This window comes from Panthera tigris, chromosome B2, assembly GCF_018350195.1.
Source record: "Panthera tigris isolate Pti1 chromosome B2, P.tigris_Pti1_mat1.1, whole genome shotgun sequence".
NCBI classification, from domain to species: domain Eukaryota; kingdom Metazoa; phylum Chordata; class Mammalia; order Carnivora; family Felidae; genus Panthera; species Panthera tigris.
The window spans coordinates 77944345-77962227 of record NC_056664.1 but is presented as its reverse complement, the minus strand read 5'-3'; the positions used below and the strand labels follow the sequence as shown (position 1 = coordinate 77962227).

At 36.0% G+C, this 17883-nt stretch overlaps 1 protein-coding gene and 1 pseudogene across 1 annotated transcript in view; both read left to right on the top strand.

Annotated features, from left to right (window-relative positions):
* The window catches only part of RARS2 (arginyl-tRNA synthetase 2, mitochondrial), a 64042-nt gene that overhangs the window by 28017 nt on the left and 18142 nt on the right, over positions 1-17883 (top strand). Inside the window, exons 5-8 of the mRNA XM_007076916.2 lie at positions 2851-2948; positions 8611-8666; positions 10906-10989; positions 14781-14857. Of these exons, the coding sequence (XP_007076978.1) occupies positions 2851-2948; positions 8611-8666; positions 10906-10989; positions 14781-14857 (315 nt within the window). The remainder of the gene's footprint in view (positions 1-2850; positions 2949-8610; positions 8667-10905; positions 10990-14780; positions 14858-17883) is intronic.
* LOC107179137 lies at positions 11912-12469 on the top strand (annotated as a pseudogene).

The following is a 17883-nucleotide window of genomic DNA, read 5'->3' as shown; positions in this document are numbered from 1 at the left end:
TGCATGCTTTGGTCTGTTGTTTTAAAAAATATGTACGCCGGTATTGAGTTGGTCAGACTTAGTCAATGCTGCAGTCCTGAATTGAAAATAATTATAAAACAAAAATTTCTAATAGTATAATTTCTCACCAAGGTTATATAGTTTATTGGCATTTGCCCATCAGCCCTGTAATCCTCCTGAAGGAGAGTTAGTGTTTCATGCTTGTCTCTAGATCTTTGAACTTTTTTCTTTTATCTTTTTTTCACTCCTACTTCAAGGTAAATTAGTTAACCAAAATCATTCACAAGGACAGGAGAAAATTTGAGCTTGTTAAAATGTGTCTACAATCTGTTGGTGTCTTGATAACATTTCATGTCAATTTAGTAACCATTGAGTCTAATTTACCATTTCTAAATAAGTAACTCTTTCTTCCAGTTGCAGTCTCAATTTTTTAAAATTTATTTTATTTATTTTTTGATAGAGCAAGTTTAGGAGGGGCAGAGAGAGCGAGAGAGAAAGAGAGGGGGACAGAGGATCTGAAGTAGGCTCTGTGCTGACAGCCAAGCCTGATGTGGGACTTGAACTCACGAACCACAAAATCATGACCTGAGCCGAAGTCAGATGCTTAACCAACTGAGCTACCCAGGTGCCCCATCAGTCTCAGTTTTTATGGAAACATTGCAGTTCACCAAAGTGCCCATCAGACTTCAGCCTGCTTCATAGGCAGCAGTTATCTTACTTCTTTTGTTTTCCCTCAGATGGGAAACTGTGCTGTTAGATGGAGTTTGCCTTTGCAACCAGCTTAACTGAAAGAGATATGGTTTATATATCAGGCAAGGCATATATTAATAATTTAACATTTCAATGGCCGTGAATTTTCATACTTTATTATATTATAATGAATAAGCTATTAGTTTTTCTGTGATTTAAGGATGCACACTAGCTTGCTTATTCCCAAATCCTTCTCAGTTGACAACAGAAGGATGGTATCCAGGGCTTTGAGATCCAGCTTTTTCACCTGGAAATCCTCCCAACATTACAGCCTTGAGGATCTGGATCGTAGAGTGATTTTTGTTAAAGGAACAAGCAGACTGCTTACAGTTGCCCTGTTTGGTGTTACAGTAACCATACTTCCTAAACTAGTAAGAAAAAGGGGTACTGAATGTGCCTGTGTTACGTTACAGTTTTTTTTTTAATGATATTTCTTGTTTGTTCAAAGCCTAATTTCTTCTACATCTGGCTCCATTATTTTCAGGCCTTAAACAGTAGTCATTTGCATATCTAATGAATTTTTCAGATCACATCAAGAAAAAAATTCAACCCTTTGGGACCATTATTAATACATTTTTTTTGCATATTAATGTTATCAAGATTGACATGTAGCCAATGACCTGTGTCCAAAACTTACTTCTCAAGTAGAGAATTACGAATTTGTCATTGCTTACACATGTACAAGCTTAGCCTTGCATAAAAACGTATCTGTTCATGCAGTACAATTGAATTATTAACACTGGCAGCACCAGGAATGATTAAATGTTAGCTTATGTTTGGATCACTAACAGTGGCAATATAATGTCTTCATATAAATCATCCTCAAAGGGAGGAGACTAAAATGTGAAATTCAAGGCAGTAAGAAGTACCAAATCCTGGGGACTAGATGATAAATTTTTCAAAGCTATAAGATGTATATTCATCCTTACTCTCTGTGTCCTATATTTTGTGAGTGAAAGAAATAATATTTTCTCTGTGTCCTTGTGCAAATACATACTGTTTCTGAACCTTAGTTTTTGCATCTACTAAATGGGAAATGTTGCCCCTTTTATGATTGTGAGGCTAAGGATAGCATAAAAGCATCTGGACTTAAACCTAGCACTTTGTAGATGCTTCTTAAAAGTATTGTTTTGCTGCCTCCTGCTACTTTCTCTGCCTTTTCCATTAAGTGACCATTTTAACCAACTCTTAATGATAGTAAAATTCTTCACATCATAAACTACATATTTAGGACTCAGAATACAGTTCATGAAGCAAAACCAATGTAAGAGTAAAGAGAAGCCTATCATAATAAATTCAAACCCCTAGACTAAAAAATGAACGCATAAATAAATGCATCACGCCATTAGCAAAAAAGGAAGTGTGAATTTTGTGAACTGTATAATCTTTCTGTGTTCATTTCTAAAAATGGAATATGTTTTGGTTGTTTCTGTGAGATCTCCTGTTTTTTGCTTATGTAGCCAGTAGGCATTTGAATTACAGTTTTGTGTTTTCTACTGTTCATGTGATCGTTAGTATTACAAGAGTAGCAGCAGCATGCAGTAGTTAATACATTAGCTCTGGAGTGAAAAAGGTTTTGCTACATGGCTTAATAGCAGTATGACCTTGGGAAGGTTCTCTGTGCTTCTCTTTCCTTATTTATAAAAATAATACTTCTCTCTTAGGGTTGTTGTAAGGATTAAATGAGTTAATGCATAGAAAATGCTTAGAACAGTGTATGCACATAGTATGCATTAAGTAAATATTAGATGCTCCTGGTTTTGCTGTTACTATCTGCTGTGGGACTTTTGGCAGTTACTTAACCTCTCTAAACTTCAGTTTCTTTATCTGTAAGATATCTATATCATTGGTTCATGTAAGAATAAATAGATGTGTTGTATAAAAGGGCACAGAGCCCCCATAGATGTTAATTCTTATTATTACTGTTCTGACTGGCATTAGCAACTGGAGGAGGGGCTGACAATGCTGTAAAATGCTCAGTTCCGTAAATTAGAATGAGCAAATAAGCAATGTTTACTTCGTTACCAGTAAACAAAGTAAGTAATTTTTAAAAATTGCAGTTTTTTTCTGTCATTAAATCTCATGCCTTTTACTTTTCAGACAGTACTACAACAAGTAATCAAAGATGGCTCAAAATATGGGTTAAACAGTGAGCTATTCTCTGGTCTTCCCCAGAAGAAGATCGTGGTTGAATTCAGGTGCGTGCCAACTCATCTTAAGTGTTGGTTATCACAGTGGCTGGGCAGTTATGTGGTTTACCATTATCATCTTGGGCTTCAGGAAATTACACAAGAAAAATAGAAAACCAGTGAGATTTGTTTTCTTAATAGTACAGTGAATTGATCACTGTACCATGAATAAAAATTTTGGACTCCAATAAAAAGTCTAGTGATTATGGGTTGTTTTTTTTTTTAATTATTTAATAGTTACTTTTTTTTGGAAGAACTGGTTTTTCCATTTTAGTAAACTCTTAAAGGTAATGGTTACTGCCACATTAAGAATTTTAAAGTAATGTGATTACTGGAGAGCGAAGCCTTGTGGTATTTGTAATGTATATTTTTAAAATTATCGGAAAAATAGGTTGAAATTTTAATATGCCTCTAAATAATCCTCTTAATAACTTTCTGATATGCTGTCAGTACAGCCATCTAATATTTGAACTATTGGTAGGTAGCCAGAACAGAAAAGGGAACACTTTCAGAGTGCAGCTTGACCAGTTGACAGCTCATGGAAATGATTAGAGATGCTGTGTGTGCCTTCCTAAAAGCTGAAGAGTCTTGATGAACTGTTTTCCTACTTGGAAAATTAGAACTTGCTATACTATAGCCTTTTGTTTTCTTAAGTATATATTTCTGTAGAGGATCTTTAAAAATTAGAATATTTTAGGTTTCCTTACTATTATAATTTATTATAAAAACTTAGTTATAATTAGCACCTGCATAACCCATGGTGAGAGTAGGTTTTATGGATTCCACATTTGTACTGTCTATGCCACTCATGTGTGTTCTTAAAAAAGGCAGACTCTCGGGGCGCCTGGGTGGCTCAGTTGGTTAAGCGTCCAACTTCGGCTCAGGTCACGATCTCGCGGTATGTGAGTTCGAGCCCTGCATCGGGCTCTGTGCTGACTGCTCAGAGCCTGGAGCCCGTTTCAGATTCTGTGTCTCCCTCTCTCTCTGACCCTCCCCCGTTCATGCTCTGTCTCTCTCTGTCTCAAAAATAAATAAATGTTAAAAAAAAAAAAATTTTTTTAAAAAAAAAAGGCAGACTCTCTAAAATTCAGTAAACGTGTTTATGGTAAGGATTGGTTGCTGAGTAAACTCCTGCTTCTGTGGAGTAGACACATATTATGAATAAATCTGACACTTGCAGTGAACCCCAATCATATTTAAGGTTGAGTTTAAACATTTGTTGCATCTCAGAGAGGAGATGGACTAGATGAGGTTATCTTCACACCAGAGAGGAACTACACTAAGGCCATCCCTCAAAGAAAGTTGCCTTCCATTTCTGTTACCTTTTCTTGTGTGACAGGCTATGCTAAAATTCAATATAGGAGGCCACCTGGGTGGCTCAGTCGGTAAAGCGTCCAGACTCTTGATTCCAGCTCAGGTCCTGTCTCACTGTTTATGAGTTCAAGCCCTGCATCATACTCCATGCTGACAGTGCAGAGCCTGCTTGGGATTCTCTATCTCTCTCTCCCTCCCTCCCTCCCTCTCTCTCTCTGCCACTCCCCCACTTGCTCTCTCTTTCTCTCTCTCAAAATAAATAAACTTAAGCATTTTTAATAAAATTAAAAATAAATAAAATTTAATGGAGCACAGGCTTGCACTTTCATTTACATTTTGTCTACAGTGGCTGCTTTTACACTGCCATGGCAGTTGAGCAGAATTGAATTGAATAGTTGAGGTAGAGACCAGGTGGCCTGCAGGCCTAAAATATTTACTATCTGATTCTTTAAGGAAACGTGTGTCAATTCCTGATTAGTGTCTTGAAACAACCATTTTAATGTTTATGACACTATAGATCAGGAAATCAGGGATGGCTTAGCTCAGTGGTTCTTTGGCCTGTTATCATATGTAGCTCTAGTCATCTAGAGACTATACTGGGGGTCAAAATCCAGGTGGCCCATTTACTTGTTTGGCAGCTTACCTGAAGGATGGCTGGCCAGTCATCTCTCTCTCTCCACAGTGGCTCTTCAGCAGTTAACCAGACTCCTTTACAAAGGTTCTCAGGGCTCCAAGATGGTAAAAGCATCTCATCTTGAAACAGGCATAGCCTCATTTCTGTCACATTCTGCTGGTTTCAAAGCAAGTCACAAGATCAGCCCCAAATCAGGGGGAGGGAAAACAAATTAACTATATTTCTTAATGGCGAGAGTGGCAAGCTTGTGGTTGTCTAATTCTTTTCATTCATGTCTTTAAATTGATGTAGGACTTCACCTCCTCTGGGAGGCGCCTACTTCAGTACCATATTCCTCTTCTACTTCTTGCTGTTACCTAACCAGCAGTAAAGGAAAATCAGTAGAGAAGTGGTATAGTATCTGTTACCATGCATTCATCCTTGAAATAATGCTATTGTAAGTTTCTTGAAACTTGAAAAGTTGCCACCAGCATTCACTTTTAACACGTTCTTTCTTATTGTCACTTGACCTTCATCATCCCTTCTTCCCAACCAAACTTGAAATACCAACACCTCAGTCTTCCTTATTCATTGATTCTCTTGCTTTTCTCCTGTTTTTGTTTCCCATGTAATAATACTCTTTTGTTTACACTTATAAGAAATGTCTAAAAGTAGCCTGTTCTATTTGAGTTGTATTCTGTAAGCTATTTGTATGGCTTTTTCATTGTAGGCTTTTTTATTTGCTTATGGATTTGCTCCTCTTGTGCTTTTTCTAAAGGATTTAATAAGGAAGGCTGGAATTTAAATGAGCATTTGAATGCTGATGAAGGCAGAGTCCATGTCCCAGCAGCCATCTTTGCTCTCTGTTATATTCCATCTGGCATTGCTTTGTCCATAGCTGCTCTTTCCCTTAGAAGTTTTCCATATGCTATGATGCTTACCATTGTTGTTTCAAAGTAGAGACAAACAAGTGAGGGACAGGGTCAAAGTTGATAGGAAACATCGTTCTTGAATTTCTTCTGAAAATGAGAGAGGTGGGAGAACAGAGCTTTTTAAATATATAGTATCTTAAATATGGTAACTTTACCCCCAAAAAACAAGAGATAAGTGTTCAAGAAACTTGCCCTCTAAGTTGAGGTGTTGATGGTAATAATTGGTTAAGTAACTTGCTCAGGGCCATAGACTAACTCTGACTCTGAAGCCTGTATACTTTACCTTTACTGCCTCCCTGACATACAGTATTGATTGTCATATATTTTGTCAGATCTAGGAGTATCGTGATAAAATGCCAGAGTAGAGGACTGTCTATCATATATGAGCTCTAGCTGAGTAGGTGGTATAAGACTTGAAGCTAACTGCTGTTGCCTCCTTCCTCTCTGCAAAGTCAGCCTTTCCTATTTTGTACAGATCAAACTTTCAGGAACAGTCAGCAGTGGTGTACTTTCCTCTTCTTTCTCAGCTCAGTTTTCCCCATCCCCTGCTATTCCCCAGTGTGAAGTGTTCTCACAAAACAGATTGAGGACCTCTAACTAGGAAATTAAGAATCTGAGACATTGGGTTACCAGTTGTGACTATTAGTAACTGACTCGACAGTCTTGGATAGGACAGTTTATTTTCCTGGTTTCTTATCTGGAAAATAAGAGCAATAATATTTGTCTTTTCTTAAAGATTGAGGAAATTACATAATTTTTTTTTTTTTTTACAAGATTCAGTAAGGTATCCAAATTATAAGTCATTCACCAGGGCTACTTTTGTTTCCAAGGGACTTGAATTTGTACTTTCCATTTCATTGTATTTGTTCTGAGTAGGAAAATGGTACCAAAGAATAGCATATTGATGGTTCAAAAGGGACATTTTGTCACGGCTGAAAACCTAGGTAGATGCAGTTCTTCCAGTCCTAGAGAAAACAATAAAAAAACTCTGTGAACACTTAAAAAAAAAAAGATAATATAAATAACTAGCTTGATCAAATTCAAAGATTATAAAAGAATATTCGGTGGAAAGGAATTTTCTTCCTCATTCCCATTTCTTAGTTCTCACCTTATGGGCATTCATCAATACTAGTTTCCTGTTTACCCACCTAGAGATAGTCTGTTTTTACACATTGTTCTGCTGCTTACTTTTTTCACTAAATAATATCTTGTATTCCTTTAATATTTGAAGTATATCCAGGGCTGGTTTATTATTTTTATTGTTTCATACTATTCTGTTGTCATTTTTTAAAATCAGCTTTATTGGAATATAATCATGCACAATATAATACAGTTTAACATTTCAGCATATAATTTGATGAATTTTGGCAAAGGTGTACAGGTCATGTAACTACCACTGCAATTAGGGTTTAGAATATTTTCTTTTTTTTTCTATTTTATTGACTTTTGCTTTTATCTATATTATCTTTTATTTTGCTTACTTTGGTCTTCCTTTTCTAGTTTCTTAAAGGAGAAAATTAGATGGCTTATTGGTTTGGAGGCTTTCTTTTGTAATATAAACATTCCATGCCATAGATTTTTCTGCTTTAGCTCACACATTTGCTCAAGGTCACTTTACTCCTCATTCTCTCAGGGATCATAGCCCTTCAGTGTCTGGTTTCATAAAACCAGTGTTTCATACATTTTTCTGGTTTTCTGGTTGTTTAAGGCAGAAGGGTAAATCCAATCCTTGTTACTCTGTCTTGGTGGGAAATGGAAGATTCCCTATTTTTTAATTTCTAGAAGGACATTTACTTTATAAATAATTAAATGAACATTCTTCTTTTCTAATTTTACAACTGCATGCATATTTATGTAGAATCAGTTTTTTAAATTGTAATACTCTTGGTATAAGGCTTTGAAGACAGACCAAAATTAAGCTCTCATTTTACCATGTTTAACCAAGTGGGTTCAGGTTTTTTTTTTTTTTTTTCAATATTGAAAAACTTGTGCAATTTTCAAACATACACAAAACTCAACAGTACAGTTAAATCCATATGCTTATCACCCACATTCAAGAGGCATCAGGCTGTTACCACATTTGCTTCATTATCTTTTTTCCTTCTTGTCTCAGTTTCCTCATCTGTATAATAAGCGATGAGAGTACCTTACCTCACAACTCGAATGAATATTAAAGGATTAATACGTATAAAGTGCATGAAATTGTGCCTGTCAGGTAGTTAGTGCTCTAGAAGCAATTTGCTATTGTTAAATTATTGATTACAACTTCTTGAGCATACAGAGAAGTGATAAATGTGTTGACTGAGAATTTGGAGTGGTGAACCAGATTTCCAATTATTCTGGGAAGTTTTATGCATAAATATTTTTATATTTTTCAATTTTAGTTTTTGATGCAGTAAATGTTGATAGATATTACCAATATAAACAAAATTTCTATGGTGTCAGTAATTTTTAAGAGGATAAAGGATTTATAACTGGTATACTAAACTTAATTCCCAATAATCTGCTTTGTTTTTATGTCAAAACAATGTCTCTGAATTTCTTCATCTTTTTATCAATCCTTAAATGTATCTGCTTCCTAAGTGTGCCATTTCTATGTATGATACTACCTTGTGAATCACAGGATCAATTTCAATAATTCTTTCTGAATTCTAATTTATCTTTGCTCTAAATTTCTAATTTTTCACTTAACTTTGAGCTGAATTACCAAAGGCCTTAGTCCCCAATTATGTTAAACTGTAGAAGCATGACCTAGTTCATTTTAGAACTCCTGTTCATAGAACAGAAATATAACTTGTGCAATTATTTGCAGTTCACCTAATGTTGCCAAAAAATTTCACGTTGGACATTTGCGTTCTACCATCATAGGTGAGTGTCGTTCATTTCACAGAAAATACTAAACATGACTTTGAGGCAATATTTTGATCATGCATGCTAATGGTTTAATGCTTAAGTAACCAGAAGACGAAAAACAAAGTTCAAACTTATATGAGCCCAATGCTAATATATGAAATGGGAAAAATTGGTTTAGAAGTAGAAAAAGAAATTTGTTTGAAAACCAAAAGATTGACTCAGAAACTAATTTTAACTGTTAGGTTTGTTGAGGATTTTAACTTTTTTAAAGTATGTATGCATATGAAGAAGATCTGAAAGATGCAAAAATGAAAATAGTTAATGTGTGGATGATGGTAATCTTCTCAGGTTTTTTCTATATATCTTGTTTTAAAAAAGAAACTGTTATAATACCAATTATATCTCAATTAGAAAAAAGAAACTCAATCTCCATCACTTGAGTGCTAACTGGAGCATTCAAAACTGGAAATTGAAACAAGAGTATTCTAAGAAAGATTGCTATTGTACTTCGTAGCTGTAATGCTTCAGTGTATATGCTAAGATCTTCATTTATTTAAAACATGACATGATGCAGTAGCCCAATTTAAAAACTGCAATTAGAATTGAAGAGACTTTGAAGTGTATCTCATCTGATCTGTCTTCTGGTGTGGAAATCTGTCTATTGCATGCCTTAGGGATCATTTAACCTGTCATTTGAATATTTTTAAGAATTGGAGCAATTGGTACTTTGTGGCATAGATCATTATTAAACTGGAATCACCTCTTTCTGTGGGAGAGATCTCCTGGAGCATTTTAAGAGAGGAAATGATAGGGTTTGATTTTTGAAAGAGTATAAAAAATATACTGTGTAAGAAAAGCTACATGAGTAGGTCAAAATTGTAGGAATGGGCCAGGAAGAGATAATACTTCCTGAGAATTTATTTACCGTGTTATTTACCGTGATATGTGGAAACTCAGATACCAAAAGTAACTTTTCCAAAAATCACCTAGCTAGTAAGTATCATAGCCAGGATTTGAAATTAGTCTAATTCCAGAAGCTTAGGTTTGTGTTATTTAGTTGATTTGTAAGATAATAAGATGCTAATTAAAAATAAGAATACAATCTGAGTAGCAGCGGAAGAAGTTTGCTGTTAGGACTGTATAGACTGGGAAAGTCTAGAAGTAAGGAAGCTGGAAAAGGAGTAGCTGCAATAATTTGAGTCAGATATACATATTGGTGAAGGATTATTTGCAGAAAACTAAATCTGTAGTAAAAGCAGGCAAGAATTTATTACAGGATATTGAATAGTTTACAAAGTTGTTGGAAGTGCTGAAGAAGCGTTGGGTGGAGTGACATAAATGATTCCCAGAATTATACCGTAGAGCGTGTTCATCAAGGGAGCTTCTGCCTTTTCTGCAGTCACTTCCAGTAGCAGCCATGCTACTGCTGCCACTAGTCCTGCCATATCTTCTAGAATTCATATAAGCAAAACAGGCAGCCCCATACCCTTTCAGTTCCCTTGGAAGTCACATGACAGGACACTGGGCTATTAGTGATGCCACCAAAAAGAAAAAGCCTCCACAGCTGTGCTTGTCACAAAAAATAGAAGTAGCTCCCCTCTCACTCACCTCATGTTCACCTTCGAAGTCTCATGCAAAGCGTATCTGATTGCCCAAATATAAGTGACTTCTGAAACCCTAACTGCAGAAGTTTCTGAGAAATGTAATTTTTAGGTTTCCAGCCTCTGCAGCATATGAGTGCAGACGAGGAGAGTGAAGCAGGTGTTGGATATCAAAGCAGTGTCAGCAGTAGAGGAAGATGAAGTTCTTGAACTACCATGTGCTCTTAGCAGGCATGAGGAGGTGGATTTCAGTGATTGAAAGAAGGTAGAGTGAGCTGTTGAGAAAAAAACACCAGTGTGGTTTAGGCTCTATAGGGATTAGCGAAATTATCTCTTGTTACATATTGAGATTCTCTTATTTTCTTTGGAATTCAGTTATTCTAACATATGTTCCCAGCTCCCACTAATGTTGCTGAAAATTATGTTCTTAGGAAAATTGTGAGGTTCTTTGGAATAACTGCCCCCCAAATAATTCTCTACTCCTGCTCCATAACATAGATGAAAACACAATAGTGAATGTTTTACTAAAAAAAATTGAATTGGTAAATTTTATCAAAAAAATTTTTGTTATGCTTTGATAATAGAGAAACACATGGTTCTTATGCCAAAATGGATAACAAGAATGAGAAACTGTATATTTTATTGATTACTAGGAAATTTTATAGCAAATCTCAAAGAAGCTTTAGGACATCAAGTCACCAGAATAAATTACCTTGGAGATTGGGGCATGCAGTTTGGTAAGTGAGTTTGAAATTTTCTCTTTTATCTCACTGTTAAGTTTAATTTCTTTTATGTCACCTGATCATGCAGAATATAGGCAGAATCCATTGGGTAGAGTAGTGCCTCCTACCTTTTTTTTTTTTCCCTCTAATGGCTCTTTTGCATAAGTCTTGTATTCTGTTTATTAGAACAATTCTCACCACACAAATCTGTTTTGGGGGAGGAAACCTCACACATTCAAGGCAATAAATACAGGTTTTTATGGTTTTATTAAGAAAAAGTAGCTTACATGTGTCAAATGTAGAAGTGAATGTACCAGGGAAGAAGTAAGTCTAGCTGTATAATCCCTTCCAGCTACAGCTCTGCCATTTTTCAAACAAATGGGGTCCAGCCTCCCTGCATCATACATGGAGGGTGATCTGTTGTTATACCCTGAGCCAGTGGCCTAGAAGAAAAAGAAAGTGGGATACTTTGGCTCCTTCTTAAATTGTGCAGTGACAGGGGGTCAAAAAAAAAAAAGAGAGAGGAGGAGAGAAGTGAGAACCAAACAGTTGAATGCCACAAATTATCTCTAATGTTGTGAGTTTACTCAGAACCATTCCTACTTCATAGTATACCTGTAATCAAAGAAGGGCAAGATAAATGAAGTTGCTAAGGTAGTGAAGTTCTGGTAGCATGTGAAATGCAAACTTTTAAAAATTTCTGGCAACTATTGGGGCGCCTGGGTGGCTCAGTTGGCTGAGTGTCCGACTTTGGCTCAGGTCTTGATCTCACAGCTCCTGAGTTCAAGCCCCGTGTCAGGCTCTGTGCTGACAGCTCAGAGCCTGGAACCTGCTTCAGATTCTGTGTCTCCCTCTCTCTCTGCCCCCTCCCCACTTGTGCCATGTCTCTGTCTCTCAAAAATAAAAATAAAACATTAAAAAAAAATTAAAAATCTCTGGCAGCTGTTATGTGTGTTTTAAAATCCGGCCTCCTTTCATGAAGATGGCCCCGAAGGCAAAGAAGGAAGTCCCTGCCCCTCCCAAAGCTGAAACCAAAGCAAAGTCTTTGAAGGCCAAGAAAGCAGTGCTGAAAGGTGTCCACAGTCATAAAAAAAAGAAGATCCACACGTCACCTACATTCCGACGGCCCAAGACACTGCGTCTCCAAGGACAGCCCAAATATCCTTGAAAGAGCGCCCCCAGGAGAAACAAACTTGGCCACTATGCCATCATCAAGTTCCCCCTGACTACCGAGTCAGCCATGAAGAAAATAGAAGACAACAACACTCTTGTGTTCATTGTGGATGTCAAGGCCAACAAGCACCAGATCAAACAGGCCGTGAAGAAGCTCTATGACATTGATGTGGCCAAGGTCAACACTCTGATCAGGCCTGATGGAGAAAAGAAAGCATATATTCGACTGGCTCCTGACTATGATGCTTTGGATGTTGCCAACAAAATTGGGATCATCTAAACTGAGTCCAGCTGGCTAAATCTAAATATAAATTTTTTCAACAATAGAATAGAATAAAATAAAATATAATAAAATAAAATAAATAAAATATAAAATCCGGCCTTAGTATCACCTCTTAAGGCATTCTCTGACACACAGGCCCTTGCCTACATCTCGCATCACCAAGTTCCTAGTATCCAGCTCTCCTCAAATAGGCTTGCCTTACTCTTTACTTACTTGTGTGCTTCTCTCCCCTACTAGATGACATGTTCCTTGACGGCATGTATTGTGTCTTAATTATCTTTGTGTCCATAGTACTTGAAACATAAGAAGCACTAAGACTGATGAATGAATCTGTGGAAGTATTTTACAGTACCAATCCAAAAGAAAGGCTAGATAATATTTTAAAGCTTCCATAAAGTGTAGTGTGCACTACCAGTTCTAAAGTTTACTGATAGTATTCTGTTCTGTCATAGCTAGTGAAATGAAATCAAAGTTTCTAAAAGACAGATTTATCATGACCTCTTTCATTTCAATTAATAAAAATCTCAGTCTCTAAAAATAGTAGAACTTGAACCAATTAATAGTACCATTACTATTCACTGTGGAGGAATCTGAAAACATGCCCTGCATTTTAAAAATCCACCTGCATTTCACAATAGCTGGTAGTCAGAGATTTGGGCCCTAGGCTCAACAATCAGATTTAATAGGTGATATCCACTTTACATTAGTTTAACCGATTTATGCATTTCACAGGCATTAGCAAATAGGTGATTATGGTATTCAATTTTAGCTACAGGATTTTATTATCGCAATGTTTCTCTAAAGGACTACGATGGTTAATGATCTGTCACCATTTCCATTATAACCATAATGGTTGAAGAGTTTTAATTTTGGGTGTTTCAGCTATCTCCTATTAAAAGTTGGCAAATAGTTTCTAACCACAAAATTAGTTTTTGAAAATATATTAGGTTGAATATTAAATGGGCATTGGTCTTTACTTTTCCTATTTCCATTTTTTAGAACAGTCTGGGCATCTTTCCACACCCTGCTCCTAAGACCCTGACATTTGCTTTTTGTTAAAAGTGAATAGGGCTGGTACATTTTTAAGTCATCCTTCTAGTTCTTGTCTAAAACTCCAAAATATTTTACATCTTTGAGTTCAGTAGCATTCCACTTTCTGGTGAGCCTATGTATGGTGACATACATAGAAAAATGTATGTCAGCAAGGCCCACTGGCAATAGCTCCTTTAGATCGGAAGCTTAGTAATTGATAAGAGTTATAGAAACAGATTGGTTTTTAAAATAATTCAACCACCTTTTATTGCTCTTGGTCCCAGTCTGCATATATCCTTTTTTTTTTTTTTTTAAAGACATGGAGGAACTTTATATTTTTTTAATGTTCATTTATTTTTGAGAGAGTGGGAGGGGGGCAGAGAGAGAGAGGAAGACACGGAATGTGAAGCAGGCTTCAGGCTCTGAGCTGTCAGCACAGAGCCCAACACAGGGCTCATACTCACAGACCATGAGATCATGAGATCATGACATGAGCCTAAGTCAGATGCTTAACCTACTGAGCCACCCAGGCGCCCTTGCATATATCCTTTTAAACTGAAATTGTGATCATCTTTCCTAAGAATATAAGTACTTACAGTCTATTACCTCAATTATTATTAAAAAAAAAAAAATAAGGCTCAAACTAATACTATCCCTGAATGCAGAACTTATCATCAAAGATAAAAAAAAAAAAAAATCATTGACAAATAAAAGACAAACATATGGCCAGATAAAAGATATTTGTTGCTTGGTCACCTTGAATGGGAGAGATAACCAGGTATGTTTTGAGTTTTGTCTTTTATTGTTTTCCTCCAGTTATTTTTTTAAGGGTTAATATTATAACACCGAGCCAACTTCTACCTTTGTTTTATTTTAACATCTACAAGTTTAAAAAGAAAGTTTTGAAATCACCTCCCCATAAGTTTGTTTTCACAGAATTTAAGCATCCAGCACGTAGCATCATGATGTCCTTCCTCAGGGTAGCTAGTCAATAAATGCTTGTTTTATTAATGTCTGCTACGTTGGTGGTGGGCACTGTTAATACAAAGACAAGTTAGTCCTAGACCCTGCTTTTGATGAGTTCATAGTCCATTGGTGTCTTTGAAGTTAATTTCAGTGATCTATTCAACATATTGAATTTGTGATTCAGTATGTTGAGTTTATGGGGTAGCAGAAGATGATAACATGTGTTTGTAGTGCTCTCAGGACACATAATTACAAGGGCTTGATATTTTGATATAGCTATACCTGTTCCCTGCCATGACTGTTCTCTACTGTTCCATTTTATAATTTTTTCATTTATGTATTACTGTGCTAGGTCTTCTGGGAACTGGCTTCCAACTGTTTGGCTATGAAGAAAAACTTCAGTCCAATCCTTTACAGCACCTCTTTGAAGTAAGTTGGCAAGAAACAATAGTAACAAATGCTTCAATTTATTTTTTTTCAGAGTACTTTGCAGCTTGGATTAATTTTTAATCCCAGAGGTTTTTAAAAATGTTCATAAAAACAAGGAATTATAGCAATGTTGCTTTTATTTTACTAGGGAGTTCTTTTCATTTTCTTGTCCAAGTGTTTATTTAGGTTTTAGTTGATTTGGGACAGTATTTTTCTAGGTATAGAGTCATCTTAGAATAAACACATGGGATAACAGATTCAATGCAAATTTCTTAATTTTTTGTCAGTTGCTTTATAACTGCGGGTTTCTTAATGCAATAACTATAATTCATTTAGAATCGAAAAACATGAGTATATACTTTTTTAATCTTATTCTAGTGTGGGGGAAGATACCTGTGTTTCTCTGAATTTGTGTGTGCTTTTTTTAAATTTCTGTCTTTTAGCTCCTTTTCCTGACTTTTGCCCAGCGTGAACTCCTTCCTATTCTGCTTCATATAGTCCCTTGGGTACTTTGATTCACTGTCCTCAGTTTTTCTTAGAGTTCATTAATAAAGCTCTTCCTGCCCAATTAATCTCCAGGAGATGTGTTTCCTTTTCATTGTCCTAATTGTTATCTCTTCTGTTTCTGGGCCTCACAAGAATAAACACCAATGACAGCAGCCGTGTTGGTGACGTTCTGGGGATCAGACTAAAGATGTTATTATACCTGTGCATAAGAAAGAGCACTTACCAAAATAATGCTTTACTTCCCTAGCAAAAGCCACTGAGAATGCTTCATAATTTTCCTTTCTGTTAAATAATTTTTCTCCTGCAGCTTTGTAGTTAAATTTAACAAAAATTACATTGTAATTCTTGAAGAGTTTTAATGGTTTGTAATTTTCTCCTGAGTCCCTGCATGCACTGCACTTTAAATGCCTACATTTTTATTTATAATATTAAACAAAAGGTTTTTTTCTGTTTTCCATTGAGTTTTATTGATAGGCAAGAGTTTAAAAATTAATGATTCTTTATGGTCGTCTGTAAATAAAGCATGCCACCTTAGTGCCTAGAATTTTTATTGTATTATTTTTTAAAACTTTGAGTAATGGCAAGTATTTTTTTACCACAGGCTTAGTGAACCTTTCATCAGATCCAGGCCCACAGAGACAACCCATTGCACAGAAAATAAAAATACTTGCTTGAAGACCTTGTGTCTGTCATTGAGAGAACATTTTTAAGGATGTAGAGTACAACTTCATATGAGAGTTACTATTCTCATCTTTCTCCCACCCCACCTCAAACGTCTTATTTAACCCTGAAAATAGTTAAGTCTTTGTCATTCATAGTATTTTAAATATTTTTAGTAAAGTCTGTTCTCAAACCTGATAGAAACTTAAATGTATGTTTCTTTCTATGCAGTTTATCACAAATTTCCAGGCTTTTGAGACTCCTAAAAAGTTGGAGATTATACACCTATATTAGAGGTTGTTGATTGATGGATGCACATAAAGAGGGAACAAGGGCAGGAGGTACTTCTGTGAATAACTAAAAACTCAAGGAACAGTGGTGTTGCTTTCATTAAGTGTTCTTTTGCCTAAAAGCTTCATAGGGAAGCAGCATTTATAGACAAAAGAGCAAGTCAAATACACCCACGTTGCTGTTTGTAATAAAAGAAATCCATTAGGGTACTAACTGGCTCTTTCTTCCTTTGCAGGACAGAAAAAAAATGCAGAGCCTAAAGTGGCAGCCTCCAGGTTATTTTATCTTTGGGCTAATTTTTGCTAGCCCAATTTCATTTTAAAATTATAGCCATCGTTGCAGATTATTTTCAACAAAAACTTTGAGCATAAGTGAGGAATTTTTTCCTTTTTTTTTTTTTTTGAGCTTTAGGCAAATATTAATAAATGATTTTATACTGTTCCTAAAAGAAAACCTGGACTTTGGCTGGACCCGCTGGTTTTTTTCCTTGTCAGATTATAGTTGTAACCACTTTCAGAAGGACCATGTCTTCCCGATCTTTTATCGCCAGCCCCAAGCACCATGCCTGCAGTTACATTTTGTATGAATTTGATCTTGTAGGGGGTTTTTTTTGGTCCCTTTCTTCCATTTAAGTTGGAGAATATCAGACCTATATAGTTCCAAGGAAGAGCTGACTATTATAGGATACACTCGTACCATTTCTCAAAATTGACTTCATCATGCAGTTACTGATGCAAAACCCGAGGGCCAGATGCAGGGCTCCAGCACAAGCAGTCTGACTCCCGGGTGCTCATGCACTGCCCTGTCCTCCACTGGCATGACAGAATGCCCTTCTGGCCATTCACTTCCATCGATTGTAATTACTTACATACCATTTTCCTTTCTTTCATCCTCAAATTGCTGTACCAGGAACACAATTAGTACTTTAGTTTTCTCAGTTTCAACCTTCCAGCATATCTGTTTTGAATTTGGCTTCAGCCATCCAGTGGCAGTTTGTGGCCTGCCTCCTGCTGAATGGCATCATGATCAGTATCCCCCAGTTTCAGTTTCTCAGTTTTTGTGTATAGAAATTATAGGATAGTTTTAGCATTTCTTTTCTGTGATGAAAATATTTATCATTTACAATCAGTTCTCTCTTGCGTTCCCATTTTTGTGCTTTGCTTCATTACTTGTTTTTCTGTGTACCTGTAGTCCTTCTTTTCCCATGATGTCTGGCTGTTGTGTGTGGACATGGGACTTTTGTTGGTCATCATTTAAAACCATTTATTAGTTGTTCTGATTTGTCATGAAATGGGGAACTGGTTTTGTAATAGTTCATACCTCCCCCTAAATTAGCTAATGAGTTAAATAACTAATATATTTGCTATTTAGAATTCACATTATTGGTTCAAAGAAAACATTTAAATTAAGTTTTGTGACATGTATAAAAAAGCCTTTCTGCTTCTATCAAAAAGTAATTCCTTATGGTAAAAAGTGTTAAATCTAAATCATGAGTATATGGGTGTCTAATTTACTTTTACCTGTTATAACCTGTTTTTTAATGTTTATTTATTTAGAGAGAGCACAAG